Here is a 24704-nt window from a genome sequence, read left to right as displayed (position 1 = left end):
GAAACTGGGCCCATGAGCCTGGCTAGGCTTGAAAAGGGTGCATAAATAGAAATAAAAAATGCTAAAGAGTTAAGCTGTTATTTTATCCTTTTGATGTCAACTGCCTGAAACTGCCCCTGGTTCTATGATTAAAAACACTTTCTATTTAAAAATTACTTAAATTAAAACCTTCCATCAAAATTTCACATTAACTTATGGTCCAAACACCAGCTTAATATTAACAAAGTTAGTTTACTAAATTCTTTGTTATTTTCAAAATTAATATTAAAAAAGTCAATGTATTTGAATAGAAATATGGTTAAGAGTTTCAAAGTACATTTGATACTCTGTCACTTCTACATAAGAGCTCACTTTTGAGGCATAGATGAAAATTTTCGTGGGATCCTGTCATTTATATGTTGTAACAAGTCACTATTGAATCACAAATCACTCCTTCCCAAGTACCCGTCACTGTTACATCAGATAATTCCTTCACCCAGAATTTTCACTTGAATATGTTGCTTAAAGGTGCATATCACTGTTATGTAATATGGAACCAGTTTTAAGCCAATTAGACAGATTTATTCAAATTAGGCCTTGTGCCAAGAGTAGGCCCCTTGTCAACAGAGGGCCCCACACCAAAAGAGGGCCTCGTGCCAAGAGAGGACCCTATGCTCATGCTCCAGCAGAGAATGTTATGATGAATTTTTAGTATTTCATTGTGGCTGATGATGGAACCTCAAGCCCTCAACGCTTTTTGGCTGAGACTGGTGTACTACATGAAGCATAAAGCATCAATCTTCAGCTTTTGTAGAGTAGAGGGCCCCATACTTCGTAGCACTGGCCTTGTGTCTTAGAGATGCTGTCATTTAGATGTAACCAACCACTATTAAGTCACAGTTGTCTCCCTTCCAGGGATTCTGTCACTTTATTATGTCCTGTTAATATTGGGTCATAGTTTATTGCGAGAGACTTTTGTCAAAGGCGTTTCGAGGGAATTTTCATGATACCAACTACAGAAATATTTTCTGTAAACTCATATGCAATTTTGAACTCAGCACTGCAAAATTCTAGTACATGTATTATTTTCCTAAATGGTGCACTTACTGGTCAATGAGGGATCCTCTGCATGGTCACTCATCCTATAAGAAATAGCAATCTTTTTTTTAAAAGAAGCGTACATTGGACAATGCAATTCATGGTACATTATGTTTGAAAATGGGGTGGTCAGGACTTTTGATTATAGGTCAGCTTGAGTCAGAACTGACCTAGGGCTAAACAACAGCATCAGCCTATTTAAATCTAAGCGGAATCTACTGTCCAGAGTTACAAGCCTTAACCAAAGTCTTTAATGGGTTAAGAACCATAAATTCTTTGGTTGATAGTTTCCTCATTCAACATAATATTTGATTTGGCCGCCAGTCCTGGAGAACTTAGATGGGTGAGAGAGATTTCATAAGAACAATAGCTAACCTGTATGGTTGCTGAATTTGTTAAATAAGAAATAAGTGGAAATAATACATTTCTAAATCTCTAAGAGAGATTTATACAGAAGCAGCATGATAAAGTGATTAAATTTTTTGTGTGTAATTAAGTATGTACATGTGTGTGTGTGTTTATGCATATGCATGTGTATGTATGTATGCATATATATATATATACACATACACACATACATGCTGTTAGTGTGTATGCATATATACGTGTGTGTATGTATATATATATACATACATACATTATATATATATATATATATATATACACACACAAAACTTTCGTTGACCTGGGGCCACAGAAAAGACACTGCTTGGCAAGATGGCATGCAATGGAACTGAACCCCAAACGATATGGTTGGCAAACACAGTCACAACTGCATATATATATATATATAATATATATATATTCTTTTATTTTTTACTGGTTTTAGTCACTAGACTGTGGCCATACTGGGGCACTGCCTTGAATTTTTAGTTGAATAAATCAACCCCAGTACTTCTTTTTTTATTTTTTAAGAAGTGGCACTTCTTCTGTCAGTCTCATTTGCCAAACCACTAAGTTACAGGGACACAAACACACCGACACTGGTTGTCAAGCAGTGGTGGGGGCCAAACAAAGACAGACACATAAATATACACACACACACACACACACACATACGATGAGCTTTTTTCAGTTTCTATCTACCAAATCCACTCAAAAGGCTCCGGTCAGCCCGAAGCTATAGTAGAAGTCACTTCTGTAAGGTGCCATGCAGTGGAACTGAACCCGGAATCATGTAATTGGGAAGCAAGCTTTTTATCACTCAGCCATGCCTGTACCTATATATATATATTTATATATCATAATATATATCATATATATTTATATATCATAATTTTATGATATTTATATATCATAAAATGACTACTCTCTAGGAAAGCAATTTACCTTTGATCTTCTTAATACCAAAGAAACTGAAGAGAGATAAAACCAGTCTTGTAGCTTTAAGTACAGTGATTCTGATAGAAGTAGTTTTTAGTCTTTTTTTTATTAAGATAAATTGGAAGTGATAACATTTTCTCTGATGCACAGACTTAAGTTCCTTTCCAACTATTTTTCATTCCTTTACTGGTTTCTAATGTTAAGATTTTATTTATACTATTTTATCATATACACATATATACATATATATATATATATTTGTTGTTGTTTACTTCTTAGGATTTCGGCATTGACAAAGGTCTGTCTGAAAAAATTATGGATATTGAGAATTTTGACTTTGCATTTCGAGATTTCTTAGAAAAGGTAAGTAAAAAAAAATGGCTTAATTGTAAATATGTTTCTTTAGTGAAAAAGAGACTGGAAAGTTGTTGCTGAAGAAATTTTTTCTATTTGATTATTCATTCTAACTTCAACCTGTTTAATCTGTTATCATGTGGGTCTGTGATGCTAAAATATGATTTTTTTTATTATTTTGTAAATTACTATTTATTTATATGTGTATGAGTGTATGTATATAAATATACATGATGATCACGATGATATATATATATGATGATATATATATATATATATTTTTTTTTTTCTCCACATTTCCAGGGTGATGGTTGTGGCAGGTCTGCCAGATCACTCCTTGTCTTCCAGGGATGTTCTTCCACTTTTGAAGCACCCTTGCCACTCAGAACATAGTGTACAACCCAGTGTCTCGTTACTGTAAGCTTGCTGAAGCATGCTCAATCACTCTGTAGCAGACTTCCCAAGTATAATGCGAAATTTCACGGTCACCCTTTATCCCCACTTCCTGTCCATGACAAAAATTGCAGATTACAGCTTACATGTGATCACCCAAACACAAATTTCACAACTTGCAAAGTAAACACAACAATGTCATTTGGCACACTGCCTCATGAAGGTCACTGCCAGTTCTCACTCACATGCAACCATGTGCTACCATCTGTTGATGTGCTACAGGACTAGTTCAAGAACTTTTTGATACCACCTCATATGTTTTGTGTCTGATTATCATCTCGTTTTCTTTCATGGTACTTAGACTGGATTTGATCTAGGAATCTTTACTTCTAAATTGAATAATTTCATTTACTTTTTGTTTGTAGGACTTTGATGGCACTTTGTCTTTGAAATCTACTGGAGAGAAAGTCAGCCCATCTTTTCTTGATGTTGCTGGAGGTGAAAACAAAAGAATCCAAGAGATCTTAACGCCGTCACCAACACCAACACCAACACCAACATCACCATCACTAGGTGCTGTAGTTGCAGCAAAAACCCCAGTTGTGGTAGTATCAACAGCAACAGCTAACAGGTACATAAAAAAAAAAAAATTGGCTGAATTAATTATAAATTTATGTTATATTGCTGTTTTGATGAAAGGTATTTCAGTGGTCTCTATTTCTGGGTGTCTTTCTTTCAAACATGCTATATTATCCAGTTTGACTACCCTCTTTAAGGTAGTAGAGTATTATCAGAGATATTTGGTTACTTTTTCGAGCAGGTGAATTATTTATATTTGTATGCTGTTGTTGTTGTTTCAGTTGTTGTTATTTAGTTCCGAGTAATAATTGGTTGAGCTGAACTATGATTAAACCAATTCTAACTATGACCAGACTGTGTATTTTTTGAAAGTATGTTTATAACTATATTATCTGGTGTGTTTTTTCCTTTCTTGAGCCAGTTGGATATGATTTGAGGAAGACTTGGCTGTTGTCTCTGTCAGATGAACTGATGACATTGGGTTTATATGGCAGTGGTAAGTTCTATAAGCCTTTATGTTATAGTGTCACTGCTGAAGACATTGACATTATGGAGTGTATCTTGGCTAAGTCAGTTTGGTAGCATTCCCCTTTTTTCAAAGCTCTTTTCACAAGAAGAATTGAACTCAGCAATGCATGTTAATAAAAGGAAATACCCATTAATTATTATAAGTAATGTTTCTACTTACATTAGTTTCTATCAACTGTGTCATATTTACATCTGGTCATAGATACATCTGGTCATAGATACATCTCAAGACTAATGACATGATATGAACCACTCACTTCTCAGTTGGTCACCCAACATCTGATGACATAAGAAAGCATAGCTGTATGATTAAGAAGCTTGTTTCATAACTATATAGTTTAGGGTTCAATTCCTCTGTGTGGCATCTTATACAAGTGTCTTCTCCAGTCCAATCAAGGCCTCATGAGTGAAATTTGGCAGAAGGTAGGTGGTAGACCTTATCATTGCTCAGTTTAACACCACCATCTTGTCCTTGAGTACCTTTAACAGAGCCTTCTCTGCTGCAAGCGTTTGAGTCTTTGTCTCTTGTCTGAAAATAACTTCTGCCCTTCCTCCCCTCTGTCATGGATGCAGGCACTCTCTTCAGGCAAACCAGAAAAAAAAATATTTACTATTTCTTCTGTGTATGTGGTATTAAATAAACCTATACATTAAATATCTATGCATCATGATGAAATATGACTGACCCTTTAGCATTCAGATTTCTCTGTCAAATGTAATACTTATTTATTCTCATTGATATGAATTAGTCATGCATTACTTTGTAGCTTTGAGATTTCAGTGACGTGATTGTTTATTTTCAGAATAATATTGTAGGGTAAGTGTAAAAGGCCAGATCTGGCCAGTCTGAAGATAAAACAGGTAGAATATTTTGGTTGGATTGGCCAGCTTAAATGCTAAAAGGTTAATTTAGTAAATGTTTTCAGAAGTAAGATACAATTGTGAAAGGTCAGATGGAATAAATTCTTAGAAGCTTGTTATAGTTAAGAAGACTGGATTGACTCAGCCCAGCAGTGTGTCAGTGACTTGAGGATGTATCTATGAGGTAGATATTTTTTTTCCTTGCGCATAGAGAATCTTGTAAGGCTGGAATCAAAAAATCATGGGATAAGAGGGTTAAGAACCAGTGAAAGACCAGTGAAAGTTGTTACAGCAATAGATTTTTTTTAAACCTCTGGAGACACTGGAGAGCAAATTCTCTGAATGGAGAAAATTCTGAATGTTAAACATTTGGTGCAATGCATTATTTTTGTGTGTGTTACTGTTACACGTTACATTATTGATATTTGAGAATGTTATCGTCATACTTCACATTATTTATGCCATTGTTTTACTCCATATTAATGATATGTATGTGTGCATGTGTGTCAATTTTATATTTGACATTATATGTGTGTGTGTGTGTGCATCACTATTCAGCTTATTCTATGCATTTACTCTTTTACTTGTTTCAGTCATTTGACTGTGGCCATGCTGGAGCACCACCTTTAGTCGAGCAAATCGACCCCAGGACTTATTCTTTGTAAGCCTAGTACTTATTGTATCGGTCTCTTTTGCTGAACCGCTAGATTACGGGGACGTAAACACACCAGTATTGGTTGTCAAGTGATGTTGGGGGGACAAACACAGACACACAAACATACACACACACACACACACACACACATATATATATACATATATACGACAGGCTTCTTTCAGTTTCCGTCTACCAAATCCACTCACAAGGCTTTGGTCAGCCTGAGGCTATAGTAGAAGACACTTGCCCAAGGTGCCGTGCAGTGGAACTGAACCCGGAACCATGTGGTTGCTAAGCAGGCTACTTACCACACAGCCACTCCACCCAACCTTGATTGAGTAGATCTATGCTCCTTACAATTCATAAGAGTGTGATTGAATTTATTGCACCATGAGTGTGGTGGGTGTTCTTCTGTCATGGTCCAGGCTCACAATCTCATTACAAAACCTGAAATTAACAATACAAGCTAATGAAACAGTAAATAATTATACCATGCTCCCAATCATTTCGGCTATATGGTGTACATACCTATAGAACCTGTATATAGCTAGATTGATTGGGTGAAGAAGAAACATATTTTGCCTGTGGACACAGTTCTGCTGGAGACAAATGTGGCTTTGTGGTTAAGAAATTAGTTTCACAACTACATGATTTCAGGTTTGATCCCATTGTTAAATGGCACATTGTACAAGTGTTTCCTACTACAGTCACAGATTGACCAAAGCCTTGTGACTAAGATTTGGTAGATGGAAACTGTTTAGAAGTTTACTGAAGGGGCTGTCCCTGTTCTTGGGTATTAGGATTCATCTGTTGCTTAATGTAAAACCACTGCTTGGCACTTGGTTGTATTTAATGGTGTCTAATGTGTTGCAAGCAGGTCTTTAGTTTGATGATCAAGTCTTTGGTTTGAGGATAAATTGGCAGAATTCTACTTCAAGCACATGATATAACCCCAACTTTTTTATTTTTGTATTTTCAGGAGATTCCTGTAAATTTGTGTTCTACAAATAGAAATTCATAGACTATGAAAAAAAAACAAAACAATTATATTTTTAATTTTTCGATTTTTTTTTTTTTAGATCACAGTTTAAAAAAAAGGACAGTTGGAATTTTTGACTTAAATCCGAACAATGGGCCATTCAATGTGTTCATGGGGAGAAAGATATTGAAAAACATCAGTACATCAGAGTAACAAACAAACAAGGGTGGTATGAGGTAGTCATGAGATGTGCTAAAAATAACACTAAATAACTTAAATCATGCAAAAAAATATTTTTTTTGTATAGTCATACGAATTCTTTTGTATAGAACACATTTGCAAAAGTTTTCTGAAAATTGCAAAAAATAAATAAGTTATGAGTGGATATATTGCTTGTTTCAAGTAGAATTCTGCCAATAAATTCTTCCCTTCCTCCCATCAATCTCAAGGACCCTGTGAAGGGTCACATGTGTTGTGCTTCCTCTCAAAAATGCTGTTAATACAATTATATCTGAATAAGCAAAAATATATTGTATGGCAAGTAGATTACAACATGCTATAGCAGTGGCACAAACCTCTACATTGTGACTCAACCTGCTAGAAATAGCAGCCAAATCTTCCTCAAACCACAATTTCCTATCATAAAAAAAGAAGATTGAATAATGTACGTAGTCCGAAATACACTCACTCTGAGAAGATATAAATGGGATGATCATGACTGGAACGGTTCTAATCCTAGGTCTGCTTGGTCTTGGCTTGATTTAGTGGGGAACTGGTAGAGATGTTAGTATGTCAGAGACAATGGCTTGTGGTATTTGTTTTAACTATGTTGGCTCTGAGTTAAAATTCCCCCACCAAGATCATGTTTGCTTTTCATCCTTTTGAGCCTGTGTAGGCAGTGGTTTGGTAGAATTGATTTTCAGTGTCAAAGGCAAAGATTTGTGGTATCTGTCCTGCATCTTGTCACCAGAATTGAAAAATAAATAATAATAATGTCATTTCTTGTCATGCATTGTGACCTACAAATAGTACCAGCAATTGACAAACCAGTGGAAACATAGTTACTTTGATTCAGTTGGAAGATCAGCTGCGATGCATTCAAAGGTCTGTGCTGATCTGGGGGTTAAACAACAACAACACCCTCTTTAACTGTGAAATTTATTTCATGTTTCTTCTAGTAATGATGTTTAATATCTACCAATAAACAGAATTGTTATTTTCTGCAAATCTCATTGCTTCAATAAATTTGATTTATTTAGTTTCAAACATGACAGTCCTCAACAAAAGATAGAATGGTATATATAACTGCTTTCTGCAGTTAAAGGTAATGAAATTTTGGGTGGACATATCTGACTTCTGCAGTAAAAGGGTTAAATAAAGGAAGGGCACATTGGACAGTATACTACTAGATACACTACTTCTGATAAAAAAAATAGGTGGGTTGGTCAGAATAAGAACAATTTTGATCACAAGTCTGCTGGTTCAGGGTTAACTTGAGATTAAATAACAAGAATAACTATACAAATAAATCTAAATATTAATATTTATTAACAACAGAGGCAGTATTAAGACCAAGAGGTAATATTTATTCCCACTTAAGCATGGATGTTCTGTTAGAATAAGCTATACTGCAGTAAATACCTTGAGAGAAACTCTTATATTAGCTTTTGGTGCAAAATGCACTCTTCTTTATATCACTAGTAGAGGGAGATAAATCCCTGCTAGCAATATAAACAAGAATGCGTTTTGCACCAAAAGCTATTATGAGAGTTTCTCTCATTGTATCTACTGCAGTATAGCTTGTTTTAACACAACAAACTATACTGTGGGGGATAAATACTACCTCTGAATATTAATGAAAAAACAGAAGAGGTGTCACTTATAGGGGAGCAGTGAGGAAACAAGGCATGACAAGATGTAGTTTTAACTGAGGTATCTTTGACCTAGTATGTTGAGAACCCTTAAAAATAAAAGCCAGTTGTATATAAATGGAAAAGAAAGGAAAAGATAGAATGAGAGGGTAAGGTAGTTTAGGAGAAGAATTCATTAAAGGAGCCCAAAGTTAGTGTTATGATTTGTATTTTTATTATTATTATAATTGTTTGAAAGGTTGCAGGGTGGCTGAATTGTTCACATGTTGGATAAAATGCTTAGTGGCATTTTGTCTGTCTTTACATTGAGTTCAAATGCCACTGGGGTCAACTTTGCCTTTCATCCTTTCAGGGTTGATAAAATAACTACCAGTTGAACTCGGGTGGGGGGTGTCAATCTGTTTGGCTCACCCCAACCCCTAAAATTACTGGCCTTGGGCCAAAATTTGAATCCATTGTTACGATTGGTTGTTGCAGTAGTTGCAATATTTCTGCACTTGCACTCATTTTTTCCCTAAGTATATTTAATTAAACAACCTGCTACATCTTCCTATAGGTTATCTTCTGAAGAAGCTTCAAAAATGAGTCTTCCAGAAGAAATGAAGAAAACAACAGAGGAATGTTCAGAAACCGATTTAGAATCAAAGAAGCAAGAAATAGCAGAGAAACATGAGAAATCACTGAAAGAACTCAGAGAAAAATATGAAAAAGAACTTGAGAAAGCCAAAGAAGAAATAAGAGAGGTATACCAGCTTTGATTATTACTTTTATAACGAGCCAACTACGGAGCATCTAAATGCTTGTTTAGCCAAAATTCTTCTTTAACCCTGCTCCACTATCTTTAAAAAAGGACATACAAGGGTAAGTTAGAAAGTAATGCAATTTTTGTTTGCATTACTTTCTGATTCACCTTCATATCAAATAATGTAATCAAATGTGTACTATGTTTGATAAAAGTGATGAATTGGTCATGGCTGGAATGTCAAGGTCAGTTGATCAGATCTGACTTGAGGCTAAATAACTATTTTTTATAATAAATCAATGAGGGACCCTCTACATGTTTGCTTGACCTGTTAAAAATAACCAAATGTTCCTCAAATTCTACCTTACCATCTTACAAAAGGAAGTACACATTAGATAAAGTAATTCAAAATACACAACAACTGAAAAATAGACATGATGGTCAAGACTGGAATACCTTTAATCACAGCTCTAATCAGTTGTTTTGGCCTTGGACTAAACGATATCCATCAATCCATCCATCTATTCATCCATCCATTTGGGCCACTAACTATTCCAGGGAGGGTCATTGGGATAGAGTCATTCGGCACCTCCTTCACAGGGTCCTATCAGAAGCTATTGTCATTACATTTTCCTGGTGGATTCTTAAGTCCGACCAACTTAGACTATGGATATCATCCAACCATCTTGCTCTTGCTGTACCCCTAGATTTCCTGCTACTTAGCTCAGCTTGAAGAATCTGTCTGCAATCCTTTCCTGTGACATTCTGACCACATGTCTATAGTACCAGAGCTGTGACCTCTCAATGGAGAAAAATAGTGGTTCAACCTGAAAAGAGTCCTTGATCCTCAGATCTTGAAGCTACCAACTCTACTGAGTATTATTGCTCCAGCAATCTTTTGAAGGAGCCCTATTTCATCTGCTTGTGTACATGATCACACTCTTTCAATGACGATATCCTTGTTAACACTTTAACTGTAAAATTAAATTCCATGCTTATTCCAGCAATGATGTTAAATATCGACCAAAAAAACAGAATTGTTATTTCTTGCAAGTCATGTTGCTTCAACAAATTTGACACATCTCAACTAAAAACCTAACATTCATGACCCCAAGTGAGGATAGGCATGAAAACCGAATTGAAGATGGCAAGTTTGGCTATTTTGCCACTCTCTCCTCTTTTGACGATCAAATGCTGAAGCTGGCCCAGCAATGTGCTAGCATTTGCCATTCTAGCCTCCAATTCAGCCTCCTGCCTCCCACAACCCAAAGATACTTAAACTTCTCCACTTACCTCAGTGATGTTCACTAATGTCTTTGAGAAATTGTGGGAATATTGCCAAGAGGTGCATATTTGCTTTGTAGACCTTGAAAAGACATATGACTGTGTACTGCAGGACATGTGAAGGAGGATTCTACAAGAGTTTTAGATTAATGGGAAAGTTCTAATTGCAATGAAGTCCCTAACTGGATGCCCAGATGTTTGTGTTTATGTAAACTAAAACTGTTCAACACGGTTGTTGGACTTTAGTTCAACATCATATTTTTCATAATGCAGTGGAAACCACATATTATAATCATGAATAATGTTATAATTACACTGTGTAACACGATTTTTGTCCTTGGATGGCAATGGTTATTTTCTATTTGCTTACCCCTAGAAAGTATGAAAAATGGCTAATATTTCCTTCAAACTTTGCTTTTGTTACATTTATTCAAACCCAAAGAATCCTTCTCCACACTTGACTATTATGCTTCTCCACTACTCCTGCTCATGATGAGAGATACACATATTGTCAGCCAGTAAGGGACATGCTCAGGTAGTTATGGTTAAGCAGCAGACTGAGAAATTTGTGGTATTGAGCAGAATATTTGCTATAACGATATTTCTACTTCAGCAACTCAGTACTAAATCTGTCTGAAATGTAATGGAAAATAGGTCAGTTTCAACACATTGATGTCCAGGTCACAAAAGTAAAGTTCAAAGAGAATAGTTGTCGTTTCCTTTGATTTCTTGATAGAAGCAAATAGGAATTAACACTTACTGACCAAAAATTAAAATTTTGTTACCCAGTGTAATTAGTGGGTTCCAAACTTTCTCAAGATATTATAACTTTTGCTTCATGTTATTGTTAAAGTGATCATTATTACCAGCTTCCATTATATTATTTTTTTTATTATTACACTCAACCTCAGCTTTCATGCTGGTTTTGAGCAAGATGATATTTTCAGATTTGGAAATGATCAATTTCTCATAAGACTGGAGTCAAAACATTTGTCATTTAGCCAGTCTTGCGTGGAATGAATATCAACTATAGCTAAGTCTGGATATGTGTATAAATTATCGCAGTTTTATGATTCATGCATCTCCTTGGTATCTTCTCATGTATGTGCAGACATATGTGATCTGATCATTCAGTAGATGGATTGCAGCCTTGTCCTGTTGTATCACCTTGATTCATCCTGAAAATTACATTACAAGTACATGTGCCTCTGGAATAGTCAGTTGGCTAATTCAGTGAGTAGGTAGTTCAGTTGATGAAACAACTGACTACTTATCATTAAAACCAACGAAGGATCAATCATTTGTTTATATGATAAATATTAAATGCTTGTCTTTATACATTATGTTTTAGTCTAAGTATTTTCCATTTTCCAGTGTTGGCTGCCAGGAGGCTGTGGCTATTATCAATTAACATATGTATGGTCCCAGGGGAATAGTGGGAAATCTAGTTTGTATTGATGGTAGAAATAGATGGAATGGTGGTTGAGATTGTAATGTCTGTTCATGTTTACATTCTAGAATAAAGAGACCAAAGTTAAGGAACTCAAAGCAATCTTTCTGAAAGAAGAACTTAAAGAAATTGAGAAAATTGAACAAGATAAAGAAGACAGGATCAAGTATGACTTCAGTTTTTGTTGTAATTTAATGTCTTATAATTGGTTTTCATAACTTTTAAATTAATTGAATCTCTAAATGTTTAGGATGAGTCGTTAATGAAATTATAATTTTTAGACTATTAATCACCTCTTTAAATACTAGTTTCAAATTTTGGCACAAGGCCAACAATTTTGGGGAAGGGAGAAAGTCAATTTCATCAAACTCTGTGCTCAACTGGTACCTATTTTATCGACCCCAAATGGATGAAAGCAAAGTCACCTTGGCAGAATATGAATTCAGAACATAAAGCCATACTAAATGCTGGTAAGCATTTTTCCTGGCGCAGTAATGATTCAGCCAGCTTGCTGCCCTCACCTCTTTAAATATTAAAAGTTTTACATCTTTTTGTCTTTCCATTTTTAGTATAAATGCTAAATATCAGATGGTTTCATCTCTAATTATCATTTCTACTGATGGAAGTAAAAACATTATTACTCTTAGTTTAGAAATAAAGGTTACAGTTTGGTACTATTTACAGATCCTGCCATAGGATATCAGATAATGATTAGAAATCTTGCTAATCAAAAGTTAGTGCTAATATTGGTTTCAAATTTTGGTACAAAGCCAGCAATTTCAGAGGAGCATGTTACTCAGTCACATAAACCCCGGTGCTCAACTGGTACTTATTTTATCAAACTTGGAAGGATGAAAAGTAAACTCGACCCTGGTGGAATTTGAACTCAGAATGTAATAACGGATGAAGTACCACTAAGCATTTTGCCTGCCATGCTAACGATTTTGTCAGTTCACTGCCTTAGTTAGTGCTAATATTGAAAAGTCTTTTTTATTTTTAATGAGGAATTTAATGACCTCAAAAAATGACAATCTTACTAGCTTACAGTTTGTAACTTATTATTAGTAACTTACAGTTACAATACAGTATAGTATTTTCAAATATAATTGTCACTTAATTTTTTCTTCATCCTCTATTTATTCTATCAAACTTGATCTCTGTATTTTCTCTGTCTCTCATTATCTGTTCAGTGGCTCTTCTTGTTTACAGCCAGTCTTTCTTTCTAACTGACATTTCATTGAGGAGTACTTGTTCCTGCTATGTTCGCTTCACAAATTTTGATTTCTAATGTAGGCACAACGCCACTCATTCCAGAGAAGAGATATAGTCAATTATATTGACCCAGTATACAACTGGTACTCATTTTATTGATACCAGAAGAATAAAAGGCAAATATGGAGATGAGGTGAACTGGATGTCAGCAATGATTTTACCATTATATGATATGGATTGAACCAGTGGAATACTTTGGATTATATAACCCCTAATGAGGACTTAACTTCCTTGAAATAACTAACCACACACACATGCACACACACACACCATTATATTTTATCAATTTATTTCTCTTTTGTCATTGTTTGTTAAAGATCAGCACAAGAGGAACTTGAAGACCAACTGTCCAAGTTAAAATCTGAAAACCAAAATGTTTATGAAAAAGAGAAAGAAAAAATTATGCAGACCTTAAATCAAAAGGTAAGATTGGAGTTTGGTTGGTTTAGTGACACATTTGTTGGCTTCTTAGGATTAAAAGAAACTAACCTTGTTATTGTGACCAGTTGTAATAATTGTCCAGTTAGATGAATTACAAGCCAATTCACTCAAACCAACTATTACAGAAATGACCAGTTATTCTAACCTAAAATAGAGAATAGGAAACCTCCTCCTAGAACTAAGCAAATAGAAATCTTGCAAATCTTACCCAATTAACACAAATTTGTACACTTTAATATGTCTGTATATAGATGCAAGCAAAACCATGTGGTTAAAAAAATCTATTTTGCATTTAAATAGTGGCAGGTTTAGTCTTTCTGCACAGCACTTTGGGGGCAAGTGTCTTGTGTTACAGACTTGGATAAAATTAAAGTCTTGTGAATGAAGGCATATGGATGTCTGTCAGAAGGAGGGTTTCTGTTATTGGATTATATTTGATCTATTGCCCAGTTTAACATTTCCACCTAACCTTTGGGTACATTTAACAAAGGCCATTCTGTTGTGAGCATTTGAGCCAGACCACTAGTTGTGGAGTTAACTTTCTCCCATCAATCTCAGATTGTTAGGAAAGTGTTATGGGCATGTCCTTCTGATTTAGCTATGAATATAATGTATTTATTTAGGCAAAGAAAATGAGGTTTCATGAGTAATTTTACTCAACTAACTCAAATTTGTACATTCTAATATGTCCATATATGGAAATGACATTGAAGCTTTAGATACAGGCCCATTATCTGACTTTGGTGCCTGGGGGTGCTTCAGAATATTCTGGGTGGGCACTAATTTATATTGCAGGAAGATTTTTGTAAACTGTACTTTCTAAATTTGAGAGTGCACCATTGAATAGTGAGGGGTAGTGTCCTACCTTAGCAATGGGCATGTTTAGATAAGTTTTTGATTGGAACCTATTGTTAATGAGCTCCACACAATGGAATAATGGAAAGTGGGTTTTGTTACTCAACAAATCAGAAATAAGTAAATGTCATGTAGGCACACTAACAAAATATTTTACAGTTACTCCACTCTATGCTTCTTAAATTTTTGACCCTTACAAGATAACTAAGCTAATCTGTTAGCCCAATGTTTTTGTCCTAGAAAGGGAAGACGGTTAAGGCTGATCACCTCAAGAGTTTAACTGCAATATGCAATATATTTTTATTCTTAAATAGTTTCATTCATTGGACAGTGGCCTAGCTGAGGCACACCCTTCTAGGGTATAATCAATTATACTAATCCCAGTGCTTATTTTATCAATTAGGGTAAAGCGTTAAGACCCCCTTCAATCATGACTGAACATGGGATGACACCAAAAATGTTCCTCTCTGAGGCACAAGTCCAGGCAAGTTTGTTTATGGAAGACCAGCAGTTACCCTTGCATATCAGCCTACCCTCTCCACATCACTGATCTTATCCAAGGGAAAGGCAAAGGCCCATACAGCTTGGCACCAGTGATGTTGCAGCTCATTTCTACAGCTGAGAGAACTGAAGCAATATGAAATAAAGTGTCTTGCTGAAGAACACAACACACTGCCTGGTTCAGGAATCAAACTCACTACCTCATGATTGTGAGCCTGACTGCTTTATTTTTTATTGATCTCTGAAAAGTGAAAGCAAGATCTGAAATCAGAATGTAAAGAGACGCAGCCAAATATCACAAAGTATTTTGTCTAGTACTCTTCCAATTCTACCATCCAACAGATTGGATTTCAGTCTGTTATTGTTTGGACTAAAAAGACCAAATATACTTTTGGTGTCTGACACAAGTTTTGGCAAAAATCATGTTAGCTGTATCATATACAAATACACAGAGGACAATAAGCAGCTTAGCGAACATACAGCTGAGTCAGTATACAGATACATACATCCATCCAACAGAATAGAGTCAGTGAGTGGAGAACTGTAAAAGTTAATTATTTCTACTTTATTACTACTTAACTGTAGGAGTTAATGCAGTCACTAAATTCTCAAGAAAGTTTGCATGAAGAAAGTAGCATAATGGAAACAGAGAAAATAAAAATGTCTAAAATACAACAAAATGCTGTTGAACATCTTAACCGTGAGGTTTGTGACACTTCAGTTTCTATGTGTATACCATTTATTGTTCTATATACCATATCTGTATGTGTGTGTGTGTGCTTATATATATATATACCAGAGTAAGCACATAAATGTGAAACAAGTTGTAAAAAAATAGTACTCGAATACCAGAGGTAGAGTAATATGCTTTATTAATAAAGCTTTAAAAACATCGCACTCGGGAACATGAAGCTCTGAAAAACAGTTTTTGTGATGTTTTTGCAGCTTATCAATAAAGTATATATATATATATATATATACGTTTAAATATTTGTTGTGCAAGATTTTTTATGTGAAGTCGTGTGTTGAAACAGATATTGTTATATTTCGGAATGGTCATATTGCCAGTTTAGCCAATAAAAACACACGCACTATATATTTGGTGTTATTTTGCTTCAGTGATATTTATTTTTTACATTAATCTTAATCTTATTTCGGCCAAAGTTCTTTCGTCACACTCCTGTGATCGCACATGCACTAGGAGCTAGTATAAGAGTTACCCTAAAAGGCCACACATTTAAATTTAATAATAAAATATATGCCCAGGACGAGGGGGCAGCCATCGGTGTTAGTATCGCTGGTGATGTGGCCAACCTCTTCATGGTATGGTGGGACAGAAGGCTTAAAGAATGCCTACTGCAGAAATCCATACTCGTAAACATGTACTCTCGCTATGTTGATGATATCAATATAGTAGTAAAGGCACCCCCACAAGAGAGTACTGTTGATATAGTAATAGAAACTAATACTATGGAGAGCATCCAGCAAATAGCTAACTCCATCCACCAGAGTATTAAGGTCACAATAGACTACCCCACTAAACACCCCAACCATAGACTACCAGTACTAGACACTGAACTCTGGCTAGAAATTGTGAAAAATAAAACCCAAATCCTTCATTCATACTATGCAAAACCTATGGCCTCAAAATACCTGATCCACCGGAACTCAGCCATTGCGGGCAATGCCAAATTCAATATTTTGATGGCAGACCTCGTCAGAATAATGAGAAATGTGTCACGCATGTGCGAGCCTACAGAATTATAGAGACACATACAGTACTTCATTCACCGCATGCAGTTCTCAGGTTACAGCCATAAAGAAAGGATCAGAGTATACAAAGGAGCCATGAAGAAATTTGATAATATATTATGTAATGATAGGAATGGGATTTGCCCACTCTATAGGAACAAGTCATGGAACACTATAGAAAGGACAAAAAAGAAAATAGGGAAGGCCAACTCTTGGTATGATAGCCATAAATACCAGAGTGTCATGTTCGTTGACACCACCCCTGGAGGTGAACTAGCGTACCGCTTTAGAAGGACCCTAGATAAACTTAAACTAAGAATTAAGGTTGTTGAAAAGCCAGGCAACCCTATCAGATCTATAATTGGTAGAAGCTATCCTTTTAGTAGAACTCTCTGTACGGATAACTATTGCACTGTATGTAGATTTAGCCCACAAACGAACTGTAAAGCCAGAAATGTGGTCTATAGTATAAGATGTATAGAGGGACGATGCAGTAACAAGACAGTAACATACGTAGGGGAAACTGCAAGAAGCATTGGTGAGCGGGTGAATGAACATTGGAGACAACTCAAGGAAGGTAAAAGCTCATCGATTCTGTACCAACACGCCGAACAAGAACACGGGGGATCAATCAATAACATAGAGATTAAGATATTGTCCACACATAGAACAGATGCAACAATTAGACAAATTACAGAAGCTACACATATAATAGAAAATAAACCTAGCCTGAATAGAAAACTAGAATGGAGCAATAGCGCACACCACAACATATGACAATAGTGGATCCTGCAAACATAATAAATACACAGGTAATTAAAGAAATAGAAATGAATATCTATATATATGTATATGTGTATATATATGTATATGTATATGTGTATATATGTGTGTGTATATGTATATATATATATATGTATATGTATGTGTATGTATATATATATATGTATATGTATATTCCTTTTTTTTTTTTTTTCGATTAGATTTATTATTATTATTACTAATATTGTTGTTATACATACATACAAGCATATGTAATGATAATAATGGGTGGATGTAAACACATGAACAAAATTAGAACAAAAGCAACAACAACAAAAACAAAATACAAATTACAAGAATGTATATAACCAGAAGATACAAATATTACAGGCATCCCCCCCACACACACACTAAATAAACATAGACGCACATAGAGATATAAACATGCGCAAATGAAGACATACAATAGAAATATAAAATGGCTGACGGTTAGTAAGGAGAGACACAAGTAAGTGAGAAGAAAACAAAGGACCACTGATGCGGTCACAGGAGTGTGACGAAAGAACTTTGGCCGAAATAAGATTAAGATTAATGTAAAAAATAAATATCACTGAAGCAAAATAACACCAAATATATAGTGCGTGTGTTTTTATTGGCTAAACTGGCAATATGACCATTCCGAAATATAACAATATATATATATATATATATATATATATATATATATATATATATATATATATATATATATACTTAAAAACTGTCCAACGAACGGGAACGTGAAACTCCGAGTAACAGCTTTTGTTAATTTCTGCTGCTTTTAAATAAAGCATATTACTCTACCTCTGGTATTTGAGTTCTCTTTTTTCCACCTTGTTTCACATTTATGTGTTTACTCCAGTATATATATATATATATATATATATATATATATGTATATGTATGTGTGTATATATATATCAGTAAATGTATGTGTATATATATATATTTATATATGTATGTGTGTGTATACACACACACACACACATATATGTTTATGTATTTGTGTTGTAAAATTCTTGATGTAAAATAGTGTATTGAAACAGATATTGTTATACTTGGCGAAGGTCACACTTTGTCAATTAAACACATGCATTATATATTATATATTTGTTCTTCCCTTCAGCTTTATTACTATTATTTTCGCTTCTTTGTCAAAGTTCTTTCACTACACATTCTGTGATCTATTCAATGACTTTATCCCATGTGATTCTTCTTGTTCTGCTTGTTCCATTTTGTCATTCTGTGATGTGTATCCTTATTTGTATAATTATTTTTCTATCTAAATAAATAAATTTATATACATGAAAGAAAGTAGCACTCAACATGTGTAGTTAGAGTTTAAGTATTTAATTACAGGTTCATTCAGCTCATTACTCAAAGTTTTGTTGGCATGTCTTCACATGTATGGAGTCAGAGTCTGACTCTATGCATCTGTATCTATGATAGTAGGTAATGTAGAACTGAGTCAACCTCTCAGTATGTATGGTAAAGCTAGTTACCCTCTCAAGTCATGCCAACTTATAAAGGCCAGTTTCCCGGTTTCACAGCATATATATTCCCAACCTGAATGGGACGCCAGTCTATCACAGTATTACTCATTTTCAACAGCTGAATAGACTGCCGCAATGTGAAATGAAGCTCAAGAAGACAATGTGTTGCCCAGTTGGGAAATCGAAACTACAATCTTACATTCATGAGTCCGATATCCTAACCACTAAGACATGCGCCTCCACTCAGTATATATGGGGACAAGCACAGACGCAAAAGCACATACACACACACATGTGTATGTGTACATATATATTCATGCATATGTTCAATTTTTCACCTTATGAAATCTTCCATTGCTCCTACAGCTTGAAGATATTCTTCAACAACGTCGCCAAAGTCTGAAAGAGAAACATCAAGCAGAAACCAAAGAAATTGAGGCAAAACATGAAAAACTTCTTGAAAAGCTCAAAGAGGACTTTAAAGAGAAGGTAAACTAAAGATTTGAAACTAAATCTTACTCTTCAGAATCTTGTAAAAGCTACATGTGGCCCATGTAGCTGTTGTAATGAATTTAAATTCATAATCAAATTTTGTTTTTTGTTAACACTATGTCAAATCCCATCATGATGTTAACTTTGCTTTCCTTGCTTCTGGGTTCGATGAAATAAGTACCAGATAAATACTAGGGTTCATCTAATTGACTATACCTTCCTTCCAAAATGACTGACCTTGTCAGAAATCAGTTTCCCTGCTACTCTGTTATTACTATAACTGCTGCTATTTCTAGCTTTATATGTAGAACACAGTCAGTATGAAATTTTATATGTAGAATATAGACTATATAAAGTTTATATATACAGTTCACAAATCATTGGAGATTATTTAGTCAACTACTCAACACACACACACACACACACACACACACACCACACCACATCACATATACATATATAACGGTCACCATATTTTCTCCATAATTGCCGGCTCTGATGAGTGTAGGGTTACACAGTTGAACTGTTATTTAACATTTAGTTTAACACCTTGTGCAAAACCAATTGATAAAATCAGCCTTATATAATGGAGATATAATACTGTACACTTCATATATTTATGTGTGTGTGTGTGTGTAGAACATAATCTATGTAGGTCTTATATATGTAGAACAAAAATTATGTAAAATTTATTTATTTAGAACACAGACTACATGTGGGTTATGTATGAAGTGTGAAATAGAGACAGTGAGTGTACATTTAATGGAAATGGAGAAGAATGAAGTTAATTTTGTTTCATTAAGTTGTGATATTAACAGTAATATTCAGAAGAAAGCAAACTTTGGTATGTTCAACATATTTGGTATGTTCAAATATTTGGTTATTTGCTTCCATGCCATATGTAGAATTAGTTTTATCTTTTACTTGTTTCAGTTACTTGACTGTGGCCATATGGGGGCACTGTCTTGGAGAAATTTTAGTCAATTGCATCAATCCTAGTACTTTTGATTTTTTAAAACCTGGTACTTATTCTATCAATTGCTTTAGTAGAACCACTAAATTACGGGATGTAAACACACCAGCACCACTTGCCAAGCAATGTAGGGGACAAACAGACAGACACACACACACACACATATGTATGTGTGTGTGTGTGTGTGTGTGTATCATCATCACTGTTTAACGTTTGTTTTCCATGCATTCATGGGTAGGACAGTTGACAGGAGCTTGCAAGGTAGAAGACTACCCCAGGATGCTGTGTCTGTTTTAGAAGAACTTTTATGGCTAGACGCTCTTCCTAACACCAACCACTCTACAGAGTGGACTCAGTACTTTTTACATGGCACTAGCACAGGTGGGGTTAGCTTTGGCATATATATGATGAGTTTCTTTCAGTTTCTATCTACCAAATCCACTCACAAGGCTTTGGTCGACCCAAGGCTATAGTTAGAAGACAATTGCCCAAGGTGCCATGCAGTAGGACTGAACCCAGACCTATTTGGTTGGGAAGCAAAATTCTTACCACACAGTCAAACCTGTGCCTATGTAGAGTGGTAGAGTTTCTCAATGGTTCATTTTCATTTGTATATCATGTTTTCTCTTTTACTTTCTTAGGAGAAACAGGAGAGAAAAAACTTTGCTGAGAAACTTAGTGCCAAACAAAAAGAGATGAGAGAAGAAATGCAGCAGAAAATGGCAAGTCTGAAGAAGGAACTAACAGCAGAAAGAGAGAAAATAGAAAAACAGAATGCATTAGAAGTTGGTTTTATTACAATCATGATACCTATATAATTATTGGTTTCAAATTTTGGCACAAGGCCAGCAATTTAGGACTTACATCGACTCAAGTGTTCAGCTGGTACTTATTTTATTGACCCCACAAAAGGATGAAAGACAAAAATGACCTTGGCAGAATTTAAACTCAGAACATAAAGATGGACAAAATGCTACGACGCATTTTGCCCTTCTCAATAATGATTCTGCCAGCTTGCCACCTTGACTCTTATATAGTTATTCGCTTTTTATTAACTCCAGGTTAATCTAGATCAAGCAGGTCTAAGGTCAAAGACAGGCTAATCTCTTTCTCAAACATAGTGTAGTTAGGACTATATTCTCCTATGTGTCCTTCTATTTTAAGATATTTGCTCCTTCTTGAGCCATGCCAGGCTCATAAGGGCTGGTTTCCTGGTTTCCTTGGCGTATAGGTTCCCCACCTGTACAGGACGCCAGTCCATCACAGGTGAGCTGCAAGATACAGGAGGAAAGAGTGAGAGAAAGTTGTGGCAAAAGAGTCAGCAGAAGTTTGCCATTACCTTCTGCCGGATCTGTGTGGAGCTTAGGTGTTTCGCCCATAAACACACACATTGCCCAGTCTGAGATTCGAACCTGCGATCCCTCAACCACGAGTCCACTACTCTAACCAGTAGACCATGTGCCTCCACCCATTTTAAGAGACACGTAAAAGCACCGTCCGTTCGTGGCCGTTTGCCAGCTCTGTCTGGCCCCATGTCGGTGGCACATAAAAGCACCATCCGTTTGTGTTCATTGTCAGCCTTGGCTGGCCCCCGTGCCGGTGACACATAAAAGCACCGTCCGTTCGTGGCCGTTTGCCAGCTCTGTCTGGCCCCGTGTCAGTGGCACGTAAAAGCACCATCCGTTCGTGTCCGTTGCCAGCATCGCCTGGCCCCGTGCCGGTGACACGTAAAAGCACCATCCGTTCGTGGCCGTTCGCCAGCTCTGTCTGGCACCTGTGTAGGTGGCACGTAAAAAACACCCACTACACTCGCGGAGTGGTTGGCGTTAGGAAGGGCATCCAGCCGTAGAAACACTGCCAGATCTGACTGGGCCTGACGAAGCCTTCCAGCTTCACAGACCCCAGTTGACCCGTCCAACCCATGCTAGCATGGAAAGCGGACGCTAAATGATGATGATGATGATATGCAAATCTGCCAAATTGTATTATTATTTTCAATTATGTTGGATAGAGTTGTCAGACACATGACTCCCATACCTTAACTTGATAGTATTTCACTCTCAGCTCATTGTAATTCTTAGACAAGATATTTAATTTACCCTATATTTTCATGTCTTGTGATAAAAATTGCTTTTTTAGTGCTATTACCCAAGGATGTATTTTATATTACATTTAATGTCTTTTAAACTTTTGTTGAATGCCTTACTAATTTTTTTGTGTTTTACATTTCAGAATGCGTCTTTAAGAGAAAAGCTTGTTAATCTTCAAAAGCAAAGAGAGGAACTGGAGCAGTCTACAGAGGAATTAGCCAGAAAGGTCGGTATCATTTTGATTCTACTCAAGAAATATTTGGGCTGACATAAAATGCATAGCTGTGTGGTAAGAAGCTTGTTTCCCATCCACATGGTTTGGGATTTAGTCTCACTGCATAGTACCTTGGACAAGTGTCTTCTACTATAGCCTTGGACTAACAAAAACCTTGTGAGTGGATCTGGTAGCCGGAAATTGAAAGAAACCCGTCATATATATATATCATTGCTATTATGCAAAAGTGTCATAAGTCCAAAATGTTGCTTTTTTCAGAAAGCGAAAAAATAGTTTCCCCATTCCATAGCAAAACCGTTGCACTACATTTTGACAATTTTTGATATCTTGGCATCCGATGCAGATGGAGATACGATAGTTTGACCATAAAAGAAAAAAAAACAGCTTTTGCAAGCAAAAATAAATATTGAAAAAAACGTATTTGGCCAAATTTAGACATACAACAGTTTAACATAATAGCACATATATGTGTGTGTGTGTGTGTCTTTGTGTCTGTTTTCAGCCCCCACCACTGCTTGATTACCAGTGTTGTTGTGTTTACATCCCTGTAGTTTAGCAGTTTGGCAAAAAGATATCAATAAGCTTAAAAAAAAAAAGTCCTGGAGTCAATTTGTACAACTAAAAGACAATTCAAGGCAGTGCCCCAGCATGGCTGCAGTCAAATTACTGAAACAAGTAAAAGATGAAAGATAGAAAGAATGACATATGCCTCCTTTTTTATTCACTTTATGATTTCCCTGTTCATTCTTTTGTAGGAAAAAGATTTTGAAGAAAGAAGGGCTAAATTCTTAAAAAATCACAAAGTATTTTTTGAAGAGTTTAAGGTACTTTTTTAAATTTCTGTTTTATTTATTTATTATTTTTTTTTTGCAGAAGCTTATTTTTCTGTTAATAACACCATTCCAAACTTGTTAAAAAAAAAAGAGCAATTTTACAAAAGTGGTAAGTTGACAGAGCACCAGACTAAATGCTCTAAGCATCTAGTCTCATCTCTCCATGTGCTTAATTCAAAGTCTGCTGTGTTTAACTTTGCTTCTCCCACCCTCTGTAGCATATGTGTTGTTCTTAAGAGGCTCTTTTTTATATTTGTTCCTGCCTTGGTGGTTTCCAACTCCTTTCTGATCCCTATTCCTATCACTGCAATCTCTTTCTGGGATAAATTCCTCAGGCAAAAGGACAATCCTTTTTGAAGTATAGTTGTTTTCATACTTTTACTTTTACTTGGAGTTGACCCATTGCTAAATATAAAGTTCTCCACTACTAATCCTCTGTAAATATCTAAAGTGGAACATCCACCCATCCTATTGCCCAACTTGTAGAGGACAGTGAGCACCTGATGACATTCTAAGTGCCAGGTGCCCAGTGTTGGCCTATCCTCTACCCAGGACTGCAACTTCGTCAAGGAGACGAGCTGCAGAAAAGCGTGTCTCACAAATGGTGCCCACACATGTTCACCTTCTAAAAATCAATGTAGGTGGTGCAACCTGAGTGTGTGTCTGCGCATTAAAAGCCATGGTATTACTAAGCTGCCATGCAAAGGAAGTTGGCAGCAGACCAACCGCCTGACCATTGGAACATGTCCCTTCTACAAGAAAATAAACAAGATACACTCCTGTCTAATCGAGCAGTAATTGGGGCAAGGCATGACGGTCAGATGATAAATAATGATAGAGGCAGTGTAGGCATTTGCCATTCTGCTC

At 35.8% G+C, this 24704-nt stretch overlaps 1 protein-coding gene across 1 annotated transcript in view; it reads left to right on the top strand.

Moving 5' to 3' along the window:
- The window catches only part of LOC115221228 (centrosomal protein of 164 kDa-like), a 108914-nt gene that overhangs the window by 64473 nt on the left and 19737 nt on the right, over positions 1 to 24704 (top strand). Inside the window, exons 10-19 of the mRNA XM_036510833.1 lie at positions 2680 to 2763; positions 3573 to 3778; positions 9180 to 9366; positions 12168 to 12265; positions 13689 to 13794; positions 15754 to 15873; positions 19581 to 19703; positions 21321 to 21464; positions 22912 to 22995; positions 23760 to 23828. Of these exons, the coding sequence (XP_036366726.1) occupies positions 2680 to 2763; positions 3573 to 3778; positions 9180 to 9366; positions 12168 to 12265; positions 13689 to 13794; positions 15754 to 15873; positions 19581 to 19703; positions 21321 to 21464; positions 22912 to 22995; positions 23760 to 23828 (1221 nt within the window). The remainder of the gene's footprint in view (positions 1 to 2679; positions 2764 to 3572; positions 3779 to 9179; positions 9367 to 12167; positions 12266 to 13688; positions 13795 to 15753; positions 15874 to 19580; positions 19704 to 21320; positions 21465 to 22911; positions 22996 to 23759; positions 23829 to 24704) is intronic.

The sequence above is a fragment of the Octopus sinensis genome, linkage group LG18 (genome assembly GCF_006345805.1).
Source record: "Octopus sinensis linkage group LG18, ASM634580v1, whole genome shotgun sequence".
In the NCBI taxonomy this organism is placed as follows: Eukaryota; Metazoa; Mollusca; class Cephalopoda; order Octopoda; family Octopodidae; genus Octopus; species Octopus sinensis.
This window is presented reverse-complemented; position numbering and strand designations above follow the sequence as displayed.